The sequence below is a fragment of the Zootermopsis nevadensis genome, unplaced genomic scaffold (assembly GCF_977971745.1).
Source record: "Zootermopsis nevadensis isolate Lab colony 2312 unplaced genomic scaffold, Znev_1.0 Znev_ptg000031l, whole genome shotgun sequence".
Lineage (NCBI taxonomy): Eukaryota > Metazoa > Arthropoda > Insecta > Blattodea > Termopsidae > Zootermopsis > Zootermopsis nevadensis.
The window spans coordinates 3,895,523-3,917,364 of record NW_028259163.1 but is presented as its reverse complement, the minus strand read 5'-3'; the positions used below and the strand labels follow the sequence as shown (position 1 = coordinate 3,917,364).

At 36.0% G+C, this 21,842-nt stretch overlaps 1 protein-coding gene across 1 annotated transcript in view; it reads right to left on the bottom strand.

Annotated features, from left to right (window-relative positions):
* Positions 1–21,842, bottom strand: part of LOC110827031 (uncharacterized) — a 59,244-nt gene that overhangs the window by 30,106 nt on the left and 7,296 nt on the right. The window contains exon 2 of the mRNA XM_022058271.2: positions 541–646. Within this exon, the coding sequence (XP_021913963.2) occupies positions 541–646 (106 nt within the window). The remainder of the gene's footprint in view (positions 1–540; positions 647–21,842) is intronic.

The following is a 21,842-nucleotide window of genomic DNA, read 5'->3' as shown; positions in this document are numbered from 1 at the left end:
TTACCGACGTTTCAGAGGTCATACTGCCTCCATCAGCTTCTACCAGACTACACGAAGCTACAACCCAGAAGACAGCCAGTCAACTTCGGACTCACTAAAGTGAGTGAATCAAATCCTAGCATTTAATCTCGCTGTCAAAGCAAACGATGTACCTGGATGCTGTAACACTACTGAGTTAGTAACTAAATATGGTTAAAGATGAGGAATGGAAACGTATCAGTGGATAGATGTCAATGCTAGGGTGGTCCGCGTTTAGTATGTGGGTAAGAGAACTGCCCTCGATTTTAATCTGCTCTGGGGACTTCCCTCATTACAAGGTCCATCAAAGCTAAACAAACGCATAATTAATTACCCGTATATCAAATTTCAATAGTAATTTTAATACTTTAAAGTCTAGTGGTAATAATATGTACGGTTTAGCAATCAGTAAGTTTGTGTTTATGTGTTTCGTATATCAGTGCAAAAGAAAGGGGGTAATTTTACTTAAACGGAATTAAATATTAGCTCAGATAATAAAATAATTCTGCGTTTAGTACGTACCGTAAAATGACTGGTTCGTTTTTACATTTATAGTCATGTATCCAGCCTTGCAGGTTGCCGTAACTGTAGGCGTAAAGTCCTGGTCCACCAAGGCGTGGCATTGTACCTGCAATAAGAAATAATACAGTGTAACGCTTTGCTATGTTGAGAACCACTTCATGAAGATCTAATGTGACGTAATTTGGAGACCGACTCCGACCTCGATATAAAATCTTAAGAACAATTTCTATATCGTGCGAGTCGCCGGCAAACGGAACACAGAAATTAAACTCACTCTAATAAAAGGAAAACTTAAAAAAAAATTGCAGCCTACAGGATAAGTGAAGTAATTAAAATAGTTATAAATTGGCGACTCAACACGAGTTTAATTCTACAAATTCTGAGTCCACTGTCATGTATTGTAGCGACAGAACTTAGAGACAACTTCTGATAATGGCGGATACATGTCGAAACAAATCTGGATTTTAAAATGTCTTTTTTTAAATGTAACAGGCGTAACTTTAACACTCCACGGTGGTCTAGCGGTTAGAACGCTGGCCTTGTAATCCTGGGGGGGTCTCGGGTTCGATTCCCGGCGGTGCCCGAATTTATAACTTGTGTTGGGCAAGGCCGTGGTCTAGGCAACACGGAGTTTTGCTCCGGGGGCTTCCCCGGTTTCTCCGTGGCATCCCAACAATTACTCCACTCACACACAGAAGAAGGCAATGGCAAACCACTTCTGGATCATCTGCCAAGAACGTATATGAACAGGTCCCAGTCCGAGAAAAGGATGGAAGGATCCTGTTCATATGGACCTGTCGTCAGACAGAACACTAAATAATAATAAGATGAGGTGGTCTAGCGGTTAGAACGCTGGCCTTGTAATCCTGGGGTCTCGGGTTCGAATTTATAACTTGTGTTGGGCAAGGCCGTGGTCTAGGCAACGCGGAGTTTTCCTCCGTGGCATCCCAACAATTACTCCATTCACACACAGAAGAAGGCAATGGCAAACCACTTCTGGATCATCTGCTAAGAACGTATATGAACAGGTCCCAGTCCGAGAAAAGGATGGAAGGATCCTGTTCATATGGACCTGTCGTCAGACAGAACACTAAATAATAATAATAATAATGCGAATTAGTAAGGAATACATTTTCTGTAATTTAATCAGTCGATGTCAGTCATGTCCTTAGTAGTTTTGTTAATTTGCCCTAAACTGATTTGGACCGCAAGAACAATAAATAGTCTGTTCGTAATTGGTACAATTTTAGAAATGTTTAAACCTTTACGTTCGCAATAAATTGTTCTGATATGGATTTGTTTCTGGACTCCACAACTATAAACATTCCTTCTTTTCTTGTAATGTGCGTAATAGTAAGATACGACTTAGAATTTTATTAGAAAAAATAATATTAAAGAATTTACAAGATCATCTAAGACGTTTCCCAGCTACTTGTGTAACCTTTATGAACTGTCATAAAAATATCAGTGTATGAGAATCCTGAAACACCTGGTTGCTTCATCTTTGTGTGATCTCACGGAATGCTTTCGCTGTTCTTTGCATTTTATGTACGAGAATCTTAATGACTTAACGTTAAGTAAGATATTTAGAAAGCTTATTCCGTATTCTCATACAGAATTATTCTGCAACTAATCAAGAGACTAAATGTTGAATTAAAGTGCACGATTTACTATTTAAACCCGAATGTTAACTATGTACCAGGTGTTTCAATATCAGTAACCATTCAATTTGTATTTATTTGTATTGTATGATTTTCTCTGTAAACAGCGTTAATTAGTTGATCTTTATAATGGTGAAAGGTTAAGTTTTCTTTGAGGTACGGACTGAATTCTTGTATAATATTTAGACACGTTAATATCTGACTAAAAAATATAAAGAATTTCTTTTCAGACGTAAATGGTCAGCTATAGGCTGGTTTTACAATTGAATATGTATCGAAAGGAAACATAGGTTGAAATGTTACGTTATTCAAAGCATTCTTTAGTGTAATCAGCTATTTGAAAAGGAATTTGTAAATAATACAAGCGCTCCACATCGTAACATAGCAACTCTAGTTTAGAGCACACTTAATCCAAATGTGTTACTTGTTATTTCGTATACATAATTGACTTTGAAATTATTTACAATTGTATTTTTTTTAAATTATAACAAAGAAAATATTTCAGCGACAATTAGTTATTGTTATCCTATTGAATATCTGTAGATTCAAAAATTACTCCTGCAGAAATGACAATTTAAAGACCTGTAAATTTACGCACCGAATAATATTTAAATGAATTAAAATATAATCGATTGCCCGAGATGATTTCATAGAATTTATTCTACGTGAAAATTTCAAATCTCACGATTATCTAAATTAGTCCAAAGGAAGAATAGATTTCGAAGTACAACTTTGGATTTCGTATATTAACTGCGTCAAATGTTGAAAATTATCCAACATTTCAACATACATTACAGTTGCCAGCTTCAGAGTGGATATATAATTGTTGGGATGCAAAAAAGTAGTCAGAGATATGTAAGAGGCTGTTCGCTGTTTTGTAAGTAGGTTGTCGTCTTCATTTCAAAGTGTGACTTGTCTAACAAACGCTGTCCAGTGCCTTTCTGTTTAACTTTATGAAATTCACGAATGACAACACAAGTTTCCACCGTGAAGCGGGTACAGATGGACATTGTTCGTGTCATCTGAGGCGTTTGTCGATGTTGCACTGTTTAAACACAATACGGCCTTGTCTATTAGGACGATGTAAGCCAGCCTGTGTTGAAATGCCAAGTTACATTTCTGCCGTCAAGTAAATACAGTTTCAGCAACCATGTTTCTGAAATACAGAATGTCCCAAAAAGATGTAAACACATTAATGAATTAAATAAATATATTTTTAATAAAAATACCATTATATATATCAACATTGGCCCTTAGTGAATTGAACTTAATTTATATTTAAATATCTTCAATTTGAATCCTGGGATGTATACAAAGTTAGGATTTGTCTTAGGGACATTTATTATTAGTCAACGTGGTTCTTTGTATTCCTCAGAACCGTCTCTTGCGATATAGGCTTAAATGAAGGTTTGTCACAGTGGTGTTTGTTGTCAGAGTGTAAAAGAAACCTCCACTAATTGTGCAGGCGACTCACGTGTTGGTCTACTCTCTGACAAACATCCTAAACGAAACGTTGTCCCAAAACACTGTTGCATCAGACGCTAACAGAATGTATTTACATATTTCCACGTTGGTAAAAATGTAAAATGGCTATAAAGTCGCGTGGGACCAAAACACAAAGGTCCTTTTACTTTGTATTTCAAGGTTCTTTAGGTTAAATTTTGGTAGTGTCTCATTATCTGGTATGTGTTTATACCGTTATAATCCCATGTATGAGTTGGCTGTTTTATGTCCGAAGAAAATTATAAAAAAATATTTTTTAAAATACATTTACTGTTAATATTTTAATATTTTCCGTCAAATCACAATTTTTAATAAGATAATAAAATATAAAATATTTAAAATATCATTTCACGTTCCGCATCGAATGATTGATTTACAAATTGGAACGTATCTTACGACATGTTTCGGTTATATTTAACCGTCCTCAGGTATAAATTAGATTGGTAAATTTAAAACTCGAATTACAATCCTTTACAATGTTATGCAGTTTATTGAAGATGTTCTTATCAGATTACTCTTATATATTAGAACGAAGGTATTGTTTTTTTTCTTATTAAAAATTGTGATTTGACGGAAAATATTAAAATATTAACCTAATTCACAATATGACGCAAATATACTACCTTATATACATTTACTGTGTAGTATGCGTAGGGGTAATTCAATTCAATTAATTTATTTACGTGTTTGCCGACAGCAAGAAGCCAATAAGAGGCAAACACTGATAATACATACAATAATAGTGAAATAATAATGAATAACATTACAAAAAGAGATTATACAGTATTAAATATAACAGCCAAATGCAAGGAAGTCCGAAATTTAAACAATATTGTACCAAAAGTAAAATAAATGAAGAAATATAAATATATAATCACATAACAGCATTGTACATCGTAACATATATGTTATATATCAAAGCTTTAACTCGGGAATCGAAGTCCTGACTTGCTTAAAGACTCAAAAGCAAAGATTATGACACGTACTGTTATGTTCAGAGACCCTACGACCGGTCATGGCAGGTCGCGTCTCTGCTGTTACGCTATATAGTGAACTCCACCCGACACCTAACACATAATCATGTAAACAAATGAATGCGCCGAACCGTTATGGCCAGCTTTGTAGCAGAACTTCGATGTATCGTGTAATTACGAATAACGTGTATACCTTTAAAGTACCCCGTTTCCTCCGTTAGAGCACGGACATAAGTGGCGTATTGTATTTACAAAGATTTTATGGTTTGTGATCACTGAAGATAGCGTTAGAAGACCGTTATTGGCACTGACGGCTAAGAACAACGGAATCTCATTGTTACTCCATTTCATACAGAATATTATGTAAATAAATTACTGTTTCAGGTAAAACGGGCACAAAGGTCAGAGAATTTGTACGATTTCATGGCAGTTTTACATTTCGTCTTTGTCTTATCCCACTACGAATGAAACACAGTTCATATATCTTAAGCAAACAAGACTCGGAAAAAAAATATATCCGTACTAGAATACACACACGGGTTCTTTGTAAATTATGAATTATTAACAAAAGATTACGTCATTTATCTTACCTCGACAAATATAGTTTCCGACTGTACAAATTTTACGTTAAAGTCTTTTTTTAAGAACTATACATCAATACAAATACGTCGTAAGACACACTAATTCTGTTTCATTAAACTACGGTAGTGAATTAAAACAGTTTTATTAATATCTTAAGGATATAACAGTTCTTTACTCGAGAGTTTTTACGCGGAAGATATCTACCGGAATATTTTAAGCTTCCTGAAGAGAACATAAAATTATTTCTTGAAAAATGTCATACTGTACGAAATTAATTCATACGTTTTTATGTAACTTCACAAAGAAATTGGTTTATATTGTTTTTCTTTGTCTTTAATAAGGTACCATCTCGCGTTCTACATTTTACGGTCCGGTGGAAAATAACACTGCTAAGAACATGTTCCTTTAGTGATGACATGTAATAGGCGGGAGGTGGGAAGTTTCTATGACACGCATTATGTCCGAGGTTCACACTGTATGTGGAGACTGTCGGCCATTTTCAGCAATGTTTAACGGGTACCACATACGCATCTAATTATTTATATTAACCATTTCAAGCCGAAAAGGAGAGAAAGTTGGGAAACGTAGCAAATAGAAAATTATTAAATATATCAGCGGATACCAAATTGTGCTCTTTTGTAACAATTTGTAATTATAATAGGAATTGTAGATAATAAAGGCAGTAATATTATGTCAAGAGCGTTGTTTAGCTGATCTTTCAGAACTTATTATTATTTTATTTATTTAGTGTTCTGTCTGACGACAGGTCGATATGAACAGGATCCTTCCATCCTTTTCTCGGACTGGGACCTGTTCATATACGTTCTTGGCAGATGATCCAGAAGTGGTTTGCCATTGCCTTCTTCTGTGTGTGAATGGAATAATTGTTGGGATGCCACGGAGGAAAACTCCGTGTTGCCTAGACCACGGCCTTGCCCAACACAAGTTATAAATTCGGGCACCGCCGGGAATCGAACCCGAGACCCCCCAGGATTATAAGGCCAGCGTTCTAACCGCTAGAACACCGTGGCTCTTTCAGAACACGCCATATAAATTAAATTACTGATGTAATATTCATCCATTCATTTGTATTGAGGGTACCACTCTCCAACGGTCCAGTTTTATACTACCAATTATTATTCTTTGAGATAACAGAATGAAGTGTGTGTAAGGGAACGGTTAAATATGAATGATGAATAGCAGTTGATTCATGTATCAAGAAACTATAATCACTTGCAAACTTATGAAGACGTGGTGAGAAAATTAATATCAGATACGTCTCATCTACTTTCCAAACAGAAACAACGCATAAAAAGTGTCTGTCCTTTAGAATAACGAATGACTTTTATAATGGAGACTTCAACGCACGGTGAGAACAGGAGCGTAATTATTTCCTGGATATTACGTCATGATGTTCGCATATGATCCGAAGCTTTCACGGCGAGTAACATATATAAAATCTTCCTTGGACCATCAGTCGTGTCATTTGGTTAAAAAAAATCGACGTTTTAGGGGGGCATACCCTGAAGATAGGGACAGCGTTGACTACTAAAATGTTGATTTTTAACCAGTCGACGCGGCTGGTAGCCCGGAAAGACTTTATTAAAGAGTGGTAGAGTTTTTAAAACGAAATTTAAAAAGGTATATGGCGAAATTTGATACGTTATTGGGAACGGGGTGACAATGAATTTGTAACGATTTCACTGTATACTGGATTGTGACTTTCACGTTAAATCAAAACATGGCAACATAATCTACTCTGATTTTAATTAAATGCTGGTCACATAGTATATATATAATTATAAATTAATATGTGGGAACCTTTATAACTCTTTTTTTATTATTTTTATCCTCGAGTATATTTGATATTATTACTCCCAGATAGTCCTAAACAACTTTAGGAATTAGGACATACATTTTTCCTTCTGCCTTCACTTGTCCTGTAAATTAAAATAACCCTTCCTGTGAGTAAAGCCATTAAAACGCAATCAGATAAAATAGTTCGTGACGTGTTACCTAGACCTCCTGATAAGACGATAGGAAGAGATCTCCTTTCCCCGCGCTGTAATATTTTAAATGCTGGTTTCAACGAAGGAATGCAAGAAGTTAACCTTCAGTGTAAAAAAAAGTTATATGTCATATCATGATCTGATTATCAATAAACCAATAGCTGTTTAATAATTAATCAAGGTAAAAGTTGTAATGCTTTTGTTCTATACCCAGAATCGACTATTTCATGTTAAGCTCCGCATATAAGCGATGAAAAATAAGATCTCGAAAGTAATTTTAATGACCAGTCTCTTGTTATATGTTTTGTATTTATTAACGTACAGATATGTAAGCCACTTAATAAGAAGTTCCTGTATATGTTGATGACCCATATTCGTAAAGAATTTTATATGCTATTGAATAAATTTTTTTTGATATTATCCATCGTCTAGTAAATATAAAACGTAAAATGACGTTTCGGAGATGAGACTCTATCTCAGCCTTCAGGTTCCTACACAGTTGGACCCACTAGATAGAGCTAATCCCTGTCTCCGGAGATAGGAACCTGAAGACGGAGATAGAGTCCCATCTCCGAAACGTCGTTTTACGTTTTATATTTACTAGACGATGGATAATATCCAAGGAAATTTTTATTCGACGGAGATAGGGATTAGCTCTATCTAGTGGGCCCAACTGTGTAGGAACCTGAAGACGGAGATAGAGTCCCATCTCCGAAACGTCGTTTTTTACGTTTTATATTTACTAGACGATGGATAATATCCAAGGAAATTTTTATTCGACGGAGATAGGGATTAGCTCTATCTAGTGGGCCCAACTGTGTAGGAACCTGAAGACGGAGATAGAGTCCCATCTCCGAAACGTCGTTTTTTACGTTTTATATTTACTAGACGATGGATAATATCCAAGAAAATTTTTATTCAATTGACTCTTCACCATCGTCAAGAAGTTTTAGATTTGATATTTATACGCTTAGCTTTCACTAACAACGGGTGATTAAAGAGTTCCTTGAAACTTTTAAGAACCTAAATATATTTCCCGTGGTGAACTTAAGGGTTGCAAATTGGAAATGGTGGGAAAATATGTAGTGGCCAATGTCATACAGTCACGTGACACAACATGTGCTACCTAGGGTGTGCGTGCGTGCGCAGGGACTTTTGAATCACTACTCGTTTCAAACACTTCTTCTTTTTCCGGTGAACTTATGCAACACCCTGTATGTTTCATGCAAATAATATATAAAGTACGTATTCTAATTTTACAAACCGGAATATTTTAATATGGAAGTCAGAAATTGCTGTAAAAATTCTCATTTCTTTTTTTTTTTCTTTCCAAATCACTGAAATACAATTTTTTTTCTGATCTGTTTCTAATGCCGCTCCAAATGTGATAAGTATGAATCACCACAAAAGTATACTTCTGTCGCCTGGGTTCTATCCCGTTGTACGAGTTCATTGTAAGAGCCTTTTTATATTATTTTTAATTTCTTCTTATTCGCTGTCTCCTACACTCTTTGGGGGGAACTGGCATCTCTGGCCGTTTGCAGCAGGATATATACATGTCTGTAGCGGCACTTATGATGAAACCTGAAAGAGTGTCCTAAGTCCACGTCTCCCAACTTTCAGAACGTAGTCTGTGAACAAAATGTTGCCTGCAAGTTTCATACGCTGATCTCCTGAACAACTGAAGATAACTGTTTTCTGGGTTGTAGCACGGTGCATTTAAAGTCAGGCGTCTCCTGATAATGGAGACAGCAGGAACCTCTGAAACGTTGGTAAACTACCAGACTATACGGCGCTACAACCAAGAAGACAGCCATCTTTGTAGAAGTTTACCAATATTTTTAGAGGTTCCTGCTGTCTCCATTATCAGGACACCAATCACAGCTCAGTAAGTACCAGGTTTGAAACTCGGTGTTGATTAATCGTCACGGAATTATCAAGGGACGTATAAAGAATTTTTAAGTGGTTAAATAATTAGGAATTTTAACACGTATTTCTACTATCCATTGGAAAGAGTGAACGTATCAGCGTAGTGGGTAACAGTTGTCGATTTGCATTGCATCTCGCGGCGGTGAAAATATTGATGTTGGTCTTTTGGGTTGTGACGCCATTTTGACTTCAAGGTAGATACTAAAGTTTTAGGTAAAAATAATGTCGGAAAAGATGGTATTTACTTAACCGCGAACGCAGTTACTACCCTGAACATCAACATCCTAACATGTTATTTGTAGTTTAGAGGAAAAAAAAACCCACTTAGAATACTTTTACTTTCAAGAACTTGTTTGACATTCAAATGAGTCTGCTGGTAGGCAGAACATCCCATGTATGGAACCTTGTTCTTGAGAAATAATGCTGTATAACATTCTACAAGTATTGGATACCCTACGGCATTCTTTTGTTTCCTAAGAAATTAACTTCTTGCTTATTTACATATTTATTCCTTCAGCCTACAGGATTCCTTGAAAAACATTTCTTCTCTGTTCATACTTGTAATCATCCCAATATGGCATTTTAAAAAAAATGCTCGTAATTCTATATAAGCCATGGTACAATATTAAATTTTAGGTAGTTTTGTGCTGTCAGCTTAGTTATAATGAAATAATTATTTATTATATTGTGGGTATTCAGAATGTTATGTTAATTACGTCGTCTTGTAGGCGTTCTAAGGATGTAGGTTTTTGTTCCTTGTTAGGCAAGAAACTTGTCGAAACGTATAGCTCAGTCAGTATAGTGACTAGCTACGGGCTGGACGGCCGGGGTTCGATCCCCGACGAGGGCAGAGGGTTTTTGCCTCTAGCCTCTGCGTCCAGACCGGCTCTGGGGCCCACCCAGCCTCCTCTACAATGGGTACCGGGGTCCTTTCCCGGGGGTAAAGCCGGCCGGGGCGTGATGCTGACCACTCACCCCCATCTAGTGTCTAGGTCAAGGAAGAGAGGAGCTATACCTCCTCTCACCCTAAACGCCTACATGGCGTATAGTGGGACAAACTTTACTTTACTTTACTTACGTGTATCGTAACAGAAAATATTCGCCAATCTGAAAATTCTTACGGTATTAATTTTTGATGAATTTTCTTGAATAAAATCTCTCGTTTAATTTATTATTGTAGAGCTCGCGATAAGAGATGTTTTTACAGTCATTTTTTTTACGAACTCGTCATTGGCGAGTAGAAAATTCACGGATATGACTTCTGTTGTTATGCAGTTTTGCCTGTGTTATTTTAAAGTGAGACCGGGATTCATACCGAATTCTGATGACCATACCTTGTCGTCTGTCCGCGAAAATATATTCTTACTTTCCCTTCAAATCTCAATGTCTTTTCCATCGTCGACTGTCTCTGTGGCTTTGTAATGAGTTTGCTTTGGTTCAGTGCCGCAAAGGACCCTCCCTAGACACACATTCCTAAGGATGACAGCAGGAAAGAAGCCCACTGTTGAACATGTCTTAGGCAAGAACACGGGAGGAAATTCTTCTTGAAACAACCGCTTACTTTTGAGATACGAGTCACGTCTGTCAGACACTGACAAGGCAAATACCTCTCCACGGCTTGTTTAACGAATCCTTTGCACAGTTGAAATACACTGTGACGCAAAGATTAGGATATTTACTTGTACGCGCTGTATTTATTAAGGATATCGTCTAGATCAGTGGTATTCAACCCTTTTTGTTCGCGTACCCCCAGATATAATTTCTCTTCAACTTTGTACCCCCAAAGTTGTTGGTGTATGATTCAAGTTATATATAGTATATAATCTACATCTAAAATAAATTAAATAAATTAAATTTTTGATTATTCAGTGTTTATCATAAAATAATATATATATTTTTTAAATTTAACGTACCCCCTAAGATGTCTTGGCGTACCCCCAGATATAATTTCTCTTCAACTTTGTACCCCCAAAGTTGTTGGTGTATAATTCAAGTTATACATAGTATATAATCTACATATAAAATAAATTAAATAAATTACATTACTGATTATTCAGTGTTTATCATAAAATAATATATTTTTTTAAATTTCACGTACCCCCTAAGATGTCTTCGCTTACCCCCAGATATAATTTCTCTTCAACTTTGTACCCCCAAAGTTGTTGGTGTATAATTCAAGCTATACACAGTATATAATCTACATATAAAATAAATTAAATAAATTACATTACTGATTATTCAGTGTTTATCATAAAATAATATATTTTTTTAAATTTCACGTACCCCTAAGATGTCTTCGCGTACCCCCAGATATAAATTATCTTCAACTTTGTACCCCCAAAGTTGTTGGTGTATAATTAAAGTTATACGTAGTATATAATCTACATCTAAAATAAATTAAATAAATTAAATTACTGATTATTCAGTTTTTATCATAAAATAATATATATATTTTTTAAATTTCACGTACCCCCTAAGATGTCTTCGCGTACCCCAGGTTGAACACCACTGGTCTAGATGAGATACACACTCATTTCGCAATGTTAGTTTCTGATGACAGAGTCTATAAATTATCTTCTTATGTGGGGTGTACATCTGAGGTCATGGAAACTTAGCGGTTCTTTTTTTTAACATGACAAAACAACTCTCGAGCTAGCGAAAGCTTTTCTATATCATCGACATGAATCTTAGTGGTTGGTGTTTTGATCTGTTATTTTATGTCAGAAGAAAGTCAGTGATGTTTATCAGTACTGCCAATGTCAATTGTTAAATTAATAGAAACTCCAGCGCTGAACAAAGGAACATCGTTGCGTTCATTCATATTATAAAGATAACATATAAATATTTAACATTTATTTATTGCTTAATTATATCGCCTTATTCACGTTTTTGTAAATAGTGGTTAAAATAATTACAATCGGAATTTTGTGGAATATGATTTATTTTATATGTAATCGTTGGTAAAAGAGAATCTCTGATATGAGTAAATTATTTTTTATTAGCAGAAGCCACAAATTAAAATTCATCTAATTTTTAGTCTAAATGACAGTATGCTGGTTACTTTGTTAAATTTTGATTTGTGGTCCTCATGGCGGGGAGTCTGAAGATGTCTGTCTTCTTGGTTTGTTGCGTCGTGTAGTCTGTTAGACCAGTAGTATTCAACCTTTCTTGTTCGCGTACCCCCAGATATAATTTCTCTTCAACTTTGTACCCCCAAAGTTGTTGGTGTATAGTTCAAGTTATACATAGTATATAATCTACATCTATAATAAGTTAAATAAATTACATTACTGATTATTCAGTGTTTATCATAAAATAATATATACATTTTTTAAATTTCACGTACCTCCTAAGATGTCTTCACGTACCCTCGGGGATACGCGTACCCCAGGTTTAATATCACTGTGTTAGAAGACAACAAGTACCTCTGAAACGTCGGTAAAATTCTTTTAGACTATACGACTCAAAAACTCAGAAGACTGTAATCTTCATTTTTAAAAATGCTAACTTTATGCAGTGATGTTTCATGTAGGGGATATTTGTTCTTGTTAATTGGTAGGCAACACGCATAACGAAAAAAGCGTCTTATAGACCACGCGGTCACACAGAAGGAGAAAGTGATGGTGCCATAGGGATCCAGACTCTGAGACTATTTCCTGTTCTGAGGCAGGGGCTGACGAAAGGGAAAGTTGGGCGTCACCTTTTGGGATAGCCCCCCCCTTTTCATTTCACTGTCTGTTCCAGCGAGTAAGCTTCTGCCCTTAACGGATACACCAGGTGTTATTCCATTGTCATTCTAAGGGAAAGTACAGGGTGATTATAAACTTACTTTGCACACATATTTCCTAGTTGATACGTGACTATGACCTTGTAGCTTATAACCGAAAGTATTTTAGCCTCGAGAAGTGCATTTGTGTTCTTACAAGAGCGCGGAGACTTTTAAATCATCCTGTATTTTTAATTATAACCAATTATTCCGGGACAGAAAACATCCAGACATAGATACCTGTGAATGTACTGGATAAGTACTCGCGGACAGCCGAATGGGGGTAGGAGTTTTCGCTACAACGTCCAGACAGGCTCTGGGACCTATCAAGTCTCTTTTACAATCGGTACCAGTTTTTTTTTCGGGTTAAAGAGACCGGACATGCAGTTAACCGTTCACCCCCATCTGTTACCGAGGTTAAGAATACGTGGAGTTGTACCTCCACTCCATAATTCTTTAGCATAACTTGGAGCTTAGTTAGGTACCAAGGATAATCTTACCATCAAATGAAATCGAATTTCATAACATTTCGTTACGAACTTCGGGTTACTTTTTACATTTTTCATAATCATTCCTGTGGCTTTATTACTGAACTGTTTAAAATTTACGATAGCCACTTTAAAGAAATCTGATCAAGCGGACATATGTTTCTGGAAAATGTTTAATATTACTGCTGAAAGTAATATGGAGGCTATGTTAACTAAATAATGTTAGAATAACAATAGATACGAAAGAAATACCCGTGAAATGTAAAGAAACAGTTATGTTGGAATGAATGACCACGACAAGACACTGCCTGGAGCTGGTTTAGTAATGAAAAGTCTGTACCTTTCCTAAACTTTCCATTTCTGGACATCGTACAATTTATCTCACTTTCGTTTCAATGCCGCTGTATTCTGAATCGCATTACATCGTTTTAGCATTGACGTCTCGATGTAAAGAAATTCTGTAGTTTATAAAATAACCTGTCTCCTTGTATCCTTTTTAAAGCTTGTGCAGTAGCCATTAAAATCATTCAGTTACATGATTGAGAGGTTATCAACGTTCGATCAGCTGTTCGCATATGTCTCGTAACTTTTTATCGATTGGAAGATCTGAAAAAATGTTCTAAGGCACAGCCATGACAACTATTATTTATTTTTCAACTAATTCTGTAGCCAAGTCTCTTTATCAGTGAACGTAGATGTCGAATAGTTGGCACGTCTGTGTCTTAGTCGTTAGTTACAGGGTTAAAGTGTGACTGAGGCATTTCGTTGTTTTACTCAGTTCCCAGAGTCAAATTCCGGGACTGGTTTTTTTAAAATTAATTTACATGTCCTGTCAGTCTGTGAAATGTAGTCGTTGACTAAACCACGTATAAATAAACAAAGAATAAATAAATCTTTATATAGGAGTTAATTAAAATGTAACTTTATTTTAACGTATAGAATTAAGTTACACGTGGAAGATAAATGTGTTAGATTGAAATGATAATTTTTGTAGGATAGATGTGTCTGCTTTGCCAAGAACCGAACCCAAGGTCTGTACAGCCCATCTGAAGGTCATTCCAAAGCAACTCCATACATGAGTAGGCATTACAGCCTTGTGCCGAAGGCTGGCAGGTTATACGTTACGCCTTTGAATTTACAATTATCGTGTTGTCGTCTGACACAAAATGTCGTATGTGCCGAACGCCAGACAAATTTCGTCTACCTATTTTATCTCGATCCACATGAAGTAATGATTTAATTTTGTAATTTTATTTCTTTGTTATAAACTTATTTTATTTTATATTTATTTAGTGTTCTGTCTGACGACAGGTCCATATGAACAGGATCCTTCGATCCTTTTCTCGGACTGGGACCTGTTCATATACGTTCTTGGCAGATGATCCAGAAGTGGTTTGCCATTGCCTTCTTCTGTGTGTGAATGGAGTAATTGTTGGGATGCCACGGAGAAACCGGGGAAGCCCCCGGAGGAAAACTCCGTGTTGCCTAGGCCACGGCCTTGCCCAACACAAGTTATAAATTCGGGCACCGCCGGGAACCGAACCCGAGACCCCCAGGATTACAAGGCCAGCGTTCTAACCGCTAGACCACCTCATCTTATTATTATTTAGTGTTCTGTCTGACGACAGGTCCATATGAACAGGATCCTTCCATCCTTTTCTCGGACTGGGACCTGTTCATATACGTTCTTGGCAGATAATCCAGAAGTGGTTTGCCATTGCCTTCTTCTGTGTGTGAATGGAGTAATTGTTGGGATGCCACGGAGGAAAACTCCGTGTTGCCTAGACCACGGCCTTGCCCAACACAAGTTATAAATTCGGGCACCGCCGGGAATCGAACCCGAGACCCCAGGATTACAAGGCCAGCGTTCTAACCGCTAGAAGCCGAAAGATGGTTTAATACTCTATAAATAATTGAACGTTATTCAAGGTATGTTTTTAAATGTCTGAAGGGGGCACAGTTGTTCTCAGTTTCGAATTTAGGTTGCATAGGAAGCCCACATGATCTGGGGTAGTGTGTCGTACAAACAATGACAATGAAATCTGTCCATCATCGACATTCAGAAGTCCACCCATATTGTTCGTATAGACAAACACTTATACGAAGTGAAAATTACTGGCATGTTCTACTTGTGTTACTTTCACGTCATGTTGTCATCATACCAGCACGTTCGAGTGTTCAGTTAGAATTGACCGTCTTACATTACGTTTAACAAGATAATGCTTTGATACTCTTTAAGAAGGGATTAAGTCAAAAGAAATTACATTTAACTAAAGCCGTTCTTACTAGATAACAGAAAATTGTATTGTGAATTATGTGAACGTGTATATTGTAATTTAATTTTCTATATTCAGCCTTCGTTTGTTATTTTTTATTCCCTTAGATTTATGTATATAATATTTGTATGATAAACGTTAAATAAGAATTTTCCTTCCCGTACTTTGCGCGATTTATGCTTTAATAGTTACAATTTTATCCGTTTAAGGATATGAATTAAGAATGGTTGAAAATGGGGTGGACCTAAGACGGCTGAAGGACAGTAGGATGCACAATGTTACTTTTAACCAAATATTATTAGGATAATAATATTAAAAAGTATATGGACACGGGAGAAACACACATAATTTTAGTCCGAAAACTTGAAGGAAACAGATAAATTTTGAGACCTAGTCGTAGATAGAAGGATAATATTGAAAACGATCTTAAAGAAATGGATATGAAGGTGTGAACAAGGTTTATTTATCTCTGGACAAGTATCAGTAGATAGTTCTTATGAATATTGTAGTAAACATTTGGGTTCCTTAGAAATAATTTTTGACCAACTGAGCGACTATTAGCTTCTCAAGATGGACTCTGATCTATGAAGTTAGTTTCTTAATTAATACCTCAGGTGGCTTCATGAAGATTTTCGTCATGCACTGAATTGTATTGAAGTTTCATTTTCTATAGCTTTCACGACCACACCCAAATTAAGCTACTTTCTGGTTTCTTAAAGGACAATATGTGATCATGTAATCGAGTCTGTGTAGAATAACTGCAGATAAAGAATCGACTTACGCGACCTCGAGCAATCGACCTTCCTAACCTCGAAACGTTATGAAATTACTCACTTACTGGTTCGACTTGGTCAGATGCTAATTCTCATAATCTCCACACATTCTTTTCATAACCGCGATATTTTTATATATCTTTTTGTTTAAATCTTGTCAGTCTAATCACAATAAAATTCCTATTAAATATTAAAATATTACTATAATTAACATTTAAATATTTAAAATATATTAAAATGATGTTCTCTATCGAAATGTTCGATTTACATTAGCACATCATTTTTTTTTCACAGTTATATCTTATAAGTTGGTACTATTGGCAATATCGTTGCATGTAAACTTTCGATTCTCGAACTCATAATAGTGAATGTATAGTTCACGAGAAATTATGTGAGGTGGATTATCCTGGAGACAAAAGGTACACTGAGATGATTTTGTAATGAAAATGTTAAACATTGAAATCACACTTGTTAGCTTTTATTTTGTGGTTCGTAAGTCTGACGTTTATACTGTCATGTAAAGAACTACACATTGCATGCTAAAATATATTCTTACGTCATTTACTGCTAAAGGAACTTACTACATATTTGTACATGAAGTAACAAAGAGCAAATCTATCTTCCCACTCATTGCGTACCTATTATAAGGCCTCCAGAACTCTTCGCGCAACATACCCACCTTGAAGATGGCAACTGTAATGTCTGCCGAAACGTTGGTCAATACCCCCAACATTCGACGCGGCTTTCACCCGAAAGCAGAGGTTATACACTGTGGTGCGTTATCATTGGTGATCAATTTCCTTATTTTGTCGTCCCTAAATCTATAAAAACAAGGGAAGAATTTGGGTGGGCGAGATATCGACCGATGCGAGCGCCACAGTCGATAGTAAATTCATACCCACAACTGTATCAGATCGTGTTTTCGGGATACAAGAACAGTTATGTGATTTCGTCTGACCTCAAGAGAATCCACAGAGCAAATTGTTGAGTCCAATAGCGAGACGAAAGACTTGGAGAAGATTACGCACTGTGGCCAGCACTGTAACGGGACATCCTACCTCGAACATGACGCATCGCGATGTAGTTTCAGAACCCCCACATCGAAGTGTTCGCTACCAGCCTGCGTCCCCTAGCCTGTCTCACTTACAAGATAGTTCTTATTCAGCTGGGAATCTAGCCACAGGCTCGCGAGTCGTGTGTGACCCGTGGAAAAATCTCTATCCTGTTAGTTAAGTTTTTATAGTATTATTAATAACAATGATTTTTATTGTTTAATTTATCGCAAATACCCTAGAAAGTGCGTTGTAATTGTAATAAAATCGAAGTGTTTGTGGAAATGTAAGTTTTGGTATGTTGGTAGACATATTTACTCTTGTCAATTGTCATACCTGCAACTGAGTGTGGTCGACCCTAAAATTGGTATAATTCGTCAGAGTTTAAGACGACGTGTCTGTATTAATTATTAACGTAATTGTTATGTAGTTTTATAAGAAAACTTATGGTCAGTAAGGACGAAAATTGGTAACTCTTTGATAGTTTTTGACGTACTAAAACTCTTTTCGTGAGACCCTAATGACCGCGGTCTCTTACAAACAGTTTTATCTGGCCCCTGAGTAAAAAATGTTTAACTACAGTCTAGACCAGTGGTACTCAACCTTTTTTGTTCGCGTACCCCCAGATATAATTTCTCTTCAACTTTGTACCCCCAAAGTTGTTGGTGTATAATTCAAGTTATACATAGTATATAATCTACATCTAAAATAAATTAAATAAATTACATTACTCATTATTCAGTGTTTATCATAAAAGAATATATATATTTTTTAAATTTCATGTACCCCATAAGATGTCTTCGCGTACCCCCGGGGGTACGCGTACCCCAGGTTGAAACCACTGGCCTAGAAAGTACTGTAACAGAAACCTAAAGTGGGTACGACCGTCTCCTTCCACATTCTTACCTATTATTTATTCGATTTTATCGTCATTCGCGCTTGTTTAGTACAAGCTATTTGAAAAGCGTCTTTAAATAATATACTAATGCAATGTTCTGTCGTAGCAGTATTGTCTCAGAGGTACCTTCTGCTTCCATCATCAGTCCCTGACAAAGGTGGATATTTTTTTGGGTTTTAGCGTCATGTATTCTTGTAGAAGTTTACCACTCGCCTGATGATGAATCCTACTTGTTAGATTTTTATCCGCAATAATATTTATATATCGAGTTCGCCTTAAGAGATTTTTGAAGGTCGGTGAAGGCTTCGAGTTTCCAAGGAATGTTTGTAGAAAGTATTTATGCTCAAGACTGGAGTAGTAACCGTTCCAGGTCTTGTCATTTCTTGATATTCATTTTATCATAATTCCATTTTAATAGGATCGGAATGTAGAGTGTTAAGATTCCCAGTTTCAAAAGATTTAATTATTAGCTCGTAAAATGGCATGCGTAATAATCCTTGTTTGTTATTGTCTTGTCTGAGAGAACGGCGGTGAAAAATGTCACGTGACTTTGTTCTCGACTCTAAGAAGGTCGATACTCGAAGAGTCGAGGGCAATGTCTTCATCCCTGAAGATGGAGACAGTGTTTTTTTTTTCTCCTCGAAATGTTGACGTTTACCAAAATCCTACAAGGCGTTTTAAACCCAAAAAAAACAAACAAAGATACATGCTGGAATTGATAAATTGTATATTCATTTACTAAGGCAAACTGTGTATTCGTTGGTGAAATTTAAAGTTTTTACGACGATAATTGTGTTCTGGGACGTTGCGTTGTGTAGTCTGGTGTAATTTTGTATCAGTGTTTAAAATACACAGGGCATTCATCGCCCTGATGATGGAGGCAGTGAGTATCTCCGAAGCTTTAGAAAATATCTACCAGGATACACGATTTGGTTTCCCTGAAGATAGACATTTTCTTTGTGGGTTGTTTACGCGGTATGGTAACCGCGGTTGAATAGGATTCTGTACACACCTTGTTTCTACGTTGTCAGCTTTCACTTGTCTGTATATAATCTCCTTACTTGGATGTGGGTAGATTATTACGATCGCCAACCACACAACGGAAAGGCGTACAAGGTGTTTACCACCACTTCTACCAACATGCCAAAGGCATATTCCCCTCCTTATAAGCGTCTTCGTCCTTGTAAGCGCCCACAAAGTAAGCAGTTGTCTCGGTTGAGGGTTTATTAACCATTGCATTTTTTTTAAAATTAAAACGTTTATAGGCGTTGCAAATAATATTAACATTATTTTCTGTCTACACTTTGTTTACAATGGTACTGATATAAAACCGCGGATAGCGACGCGCGTATAATGAGAGTCACCTGTAAGTAGGAGATTCATAATGTGTACTTTTCGTCTTATATATATATATATATATATGATCATTTTAAGAAATGAAATATAAATAAAATATGCAACACACGTGAAAGTAATGAGAAATTAGTACAACATTTTGATTTGAAAGTTTTAGGAGAAAAATTACTTTAGAGCCCCAAAAAATGACAGGTAAAATAATTTTATATAAATACAATGTAAAAGTCAGGGCTGGATTTAATTTACTCAGACGTGTTCTTGTTAATGTGTCAATAAACTTATGGTTCCATAAAAGAAATGGTTGTTTATAAATATGGCTGCCTTATGGTTTATTGAACTATGCAGTCTTTAAGAATTTCTCGGCCAGTAAGTTTTATATCTTATATAGAAATTGTGTTCTACATGCAGAAATTATATCATATATAAACACGTTCTTCGCTTAATTACGTTGATTATAATATCGTAAGATCTAAGAAGCTCACATGAACCGTAGCAAACTTCTTCAGTTAGAATGTAGGACTCCCTTGTCCTCAGGAACGTTATGACTTCAGAAGTTCAACCATGTGCAATGCCGTGAGAAAATAACTGTTTCAAATCTTTAAAGCACAGTGGTATATACATGATGTTTTACCCACGTGGTATTTATGAGTTTCGTATGATTATCAAAATAAACAAGGATTACTTCCTTAAACTGCGTTAACCAGTTGATCTTCGTAATGGTTACGTGTTGTGTTTTCTTCGCGGTACGGACTAAATGTTTAAATATTATGTACGCAATGCGTGTCTCATTATAAACAGCGATTACTTCCTTAAACAGCGTTAACCATTTGATCTTCGTAATGGTTACGTGTTGTGTTTTCTTCGCGGTACGGACTAAATGTTTAAATATTATGTAGGCAATGCGTGTCTCATTATAAACAGCGATTACTTCCTTAAACAGCGTTAACCATTTGATCTTCGTAATGGTTACGCGTTGTGTTTTCTTCGCGGTACGGACTGAATGTTTCTATACTGCCTAGTTTCTAACTTCAAAAGGTTAAATTAAAATTTGCATGTCCGTTGAAAATTAAACAGAAAGTTTCATTTATAAGACCCGTATAAAATGTGGTTTTAAGGATGTTTAAGAACAGGGAACTCGGTGAATATTTGGACCTGAGACAGATGAAGTACTTTTCACTCACGTGTTGAGTACGTAATTAGCGATAATCGATTGGTCGTTTTAAATAGCGTAATGCGTATTTCCTTAGGAATTTCGATACGTAACATACTTGATGCGAGAGAGTCAGTATTGGTAAATAAAATAGTTTAAAATTATTGGTAGGATCAACCGTGGCTTATAAAACTCATGAATTTTGTATAAAGACGTATTTGTACATTCATGGTTATACTTTAGATTTATAATCATTTAGAATGTGTGTAATCCTTATCACGTGTAGATTATTAACATGGTTTTTTTTTTAAATTTCATAACTGTGGTTGATTTATTATATTTTTTGGACACTGAAAATTGAAATTTACATGTACACTGATAAAATATTTATCTCAAACTTGGGGTTACGTGACGTTTGGAATACACTACAGCATAAATATAAACCCGTCTTGTAATAGCATTGACAATAGGTCTACCATCATATGGAATAGTTCATTTGGAAATTAGATTCTGTTGAGACAAAAGAACATTGAATTCCAACGAACTGCCTGCAGTGATAATTACGAACATCAGCTACATTTATATAGGTCTGTGTAAGGTAAAAGAATTCTTGAGAAACAACTCAAGAGCTGACTTCGTCCTTGCATTCCTACATCGCTCTACAAATGAAAGCAGAACACTGAGGATGGTTGAGTAGACAGAGAACTGAGAAGAAATTAAGTGCCACGTGACTGGAAGTAGTTACTGGAGAAAATAACATATTGATAAAATTCATAGTTTAAAATCTTCTTCAAATTTTCGAGTTATCAAGTCGAGGTATGTGAGATGGGAGGGGCATATAACATACTTGGATACAATGAGAAATGTCTTTTGGGTTTATATAAT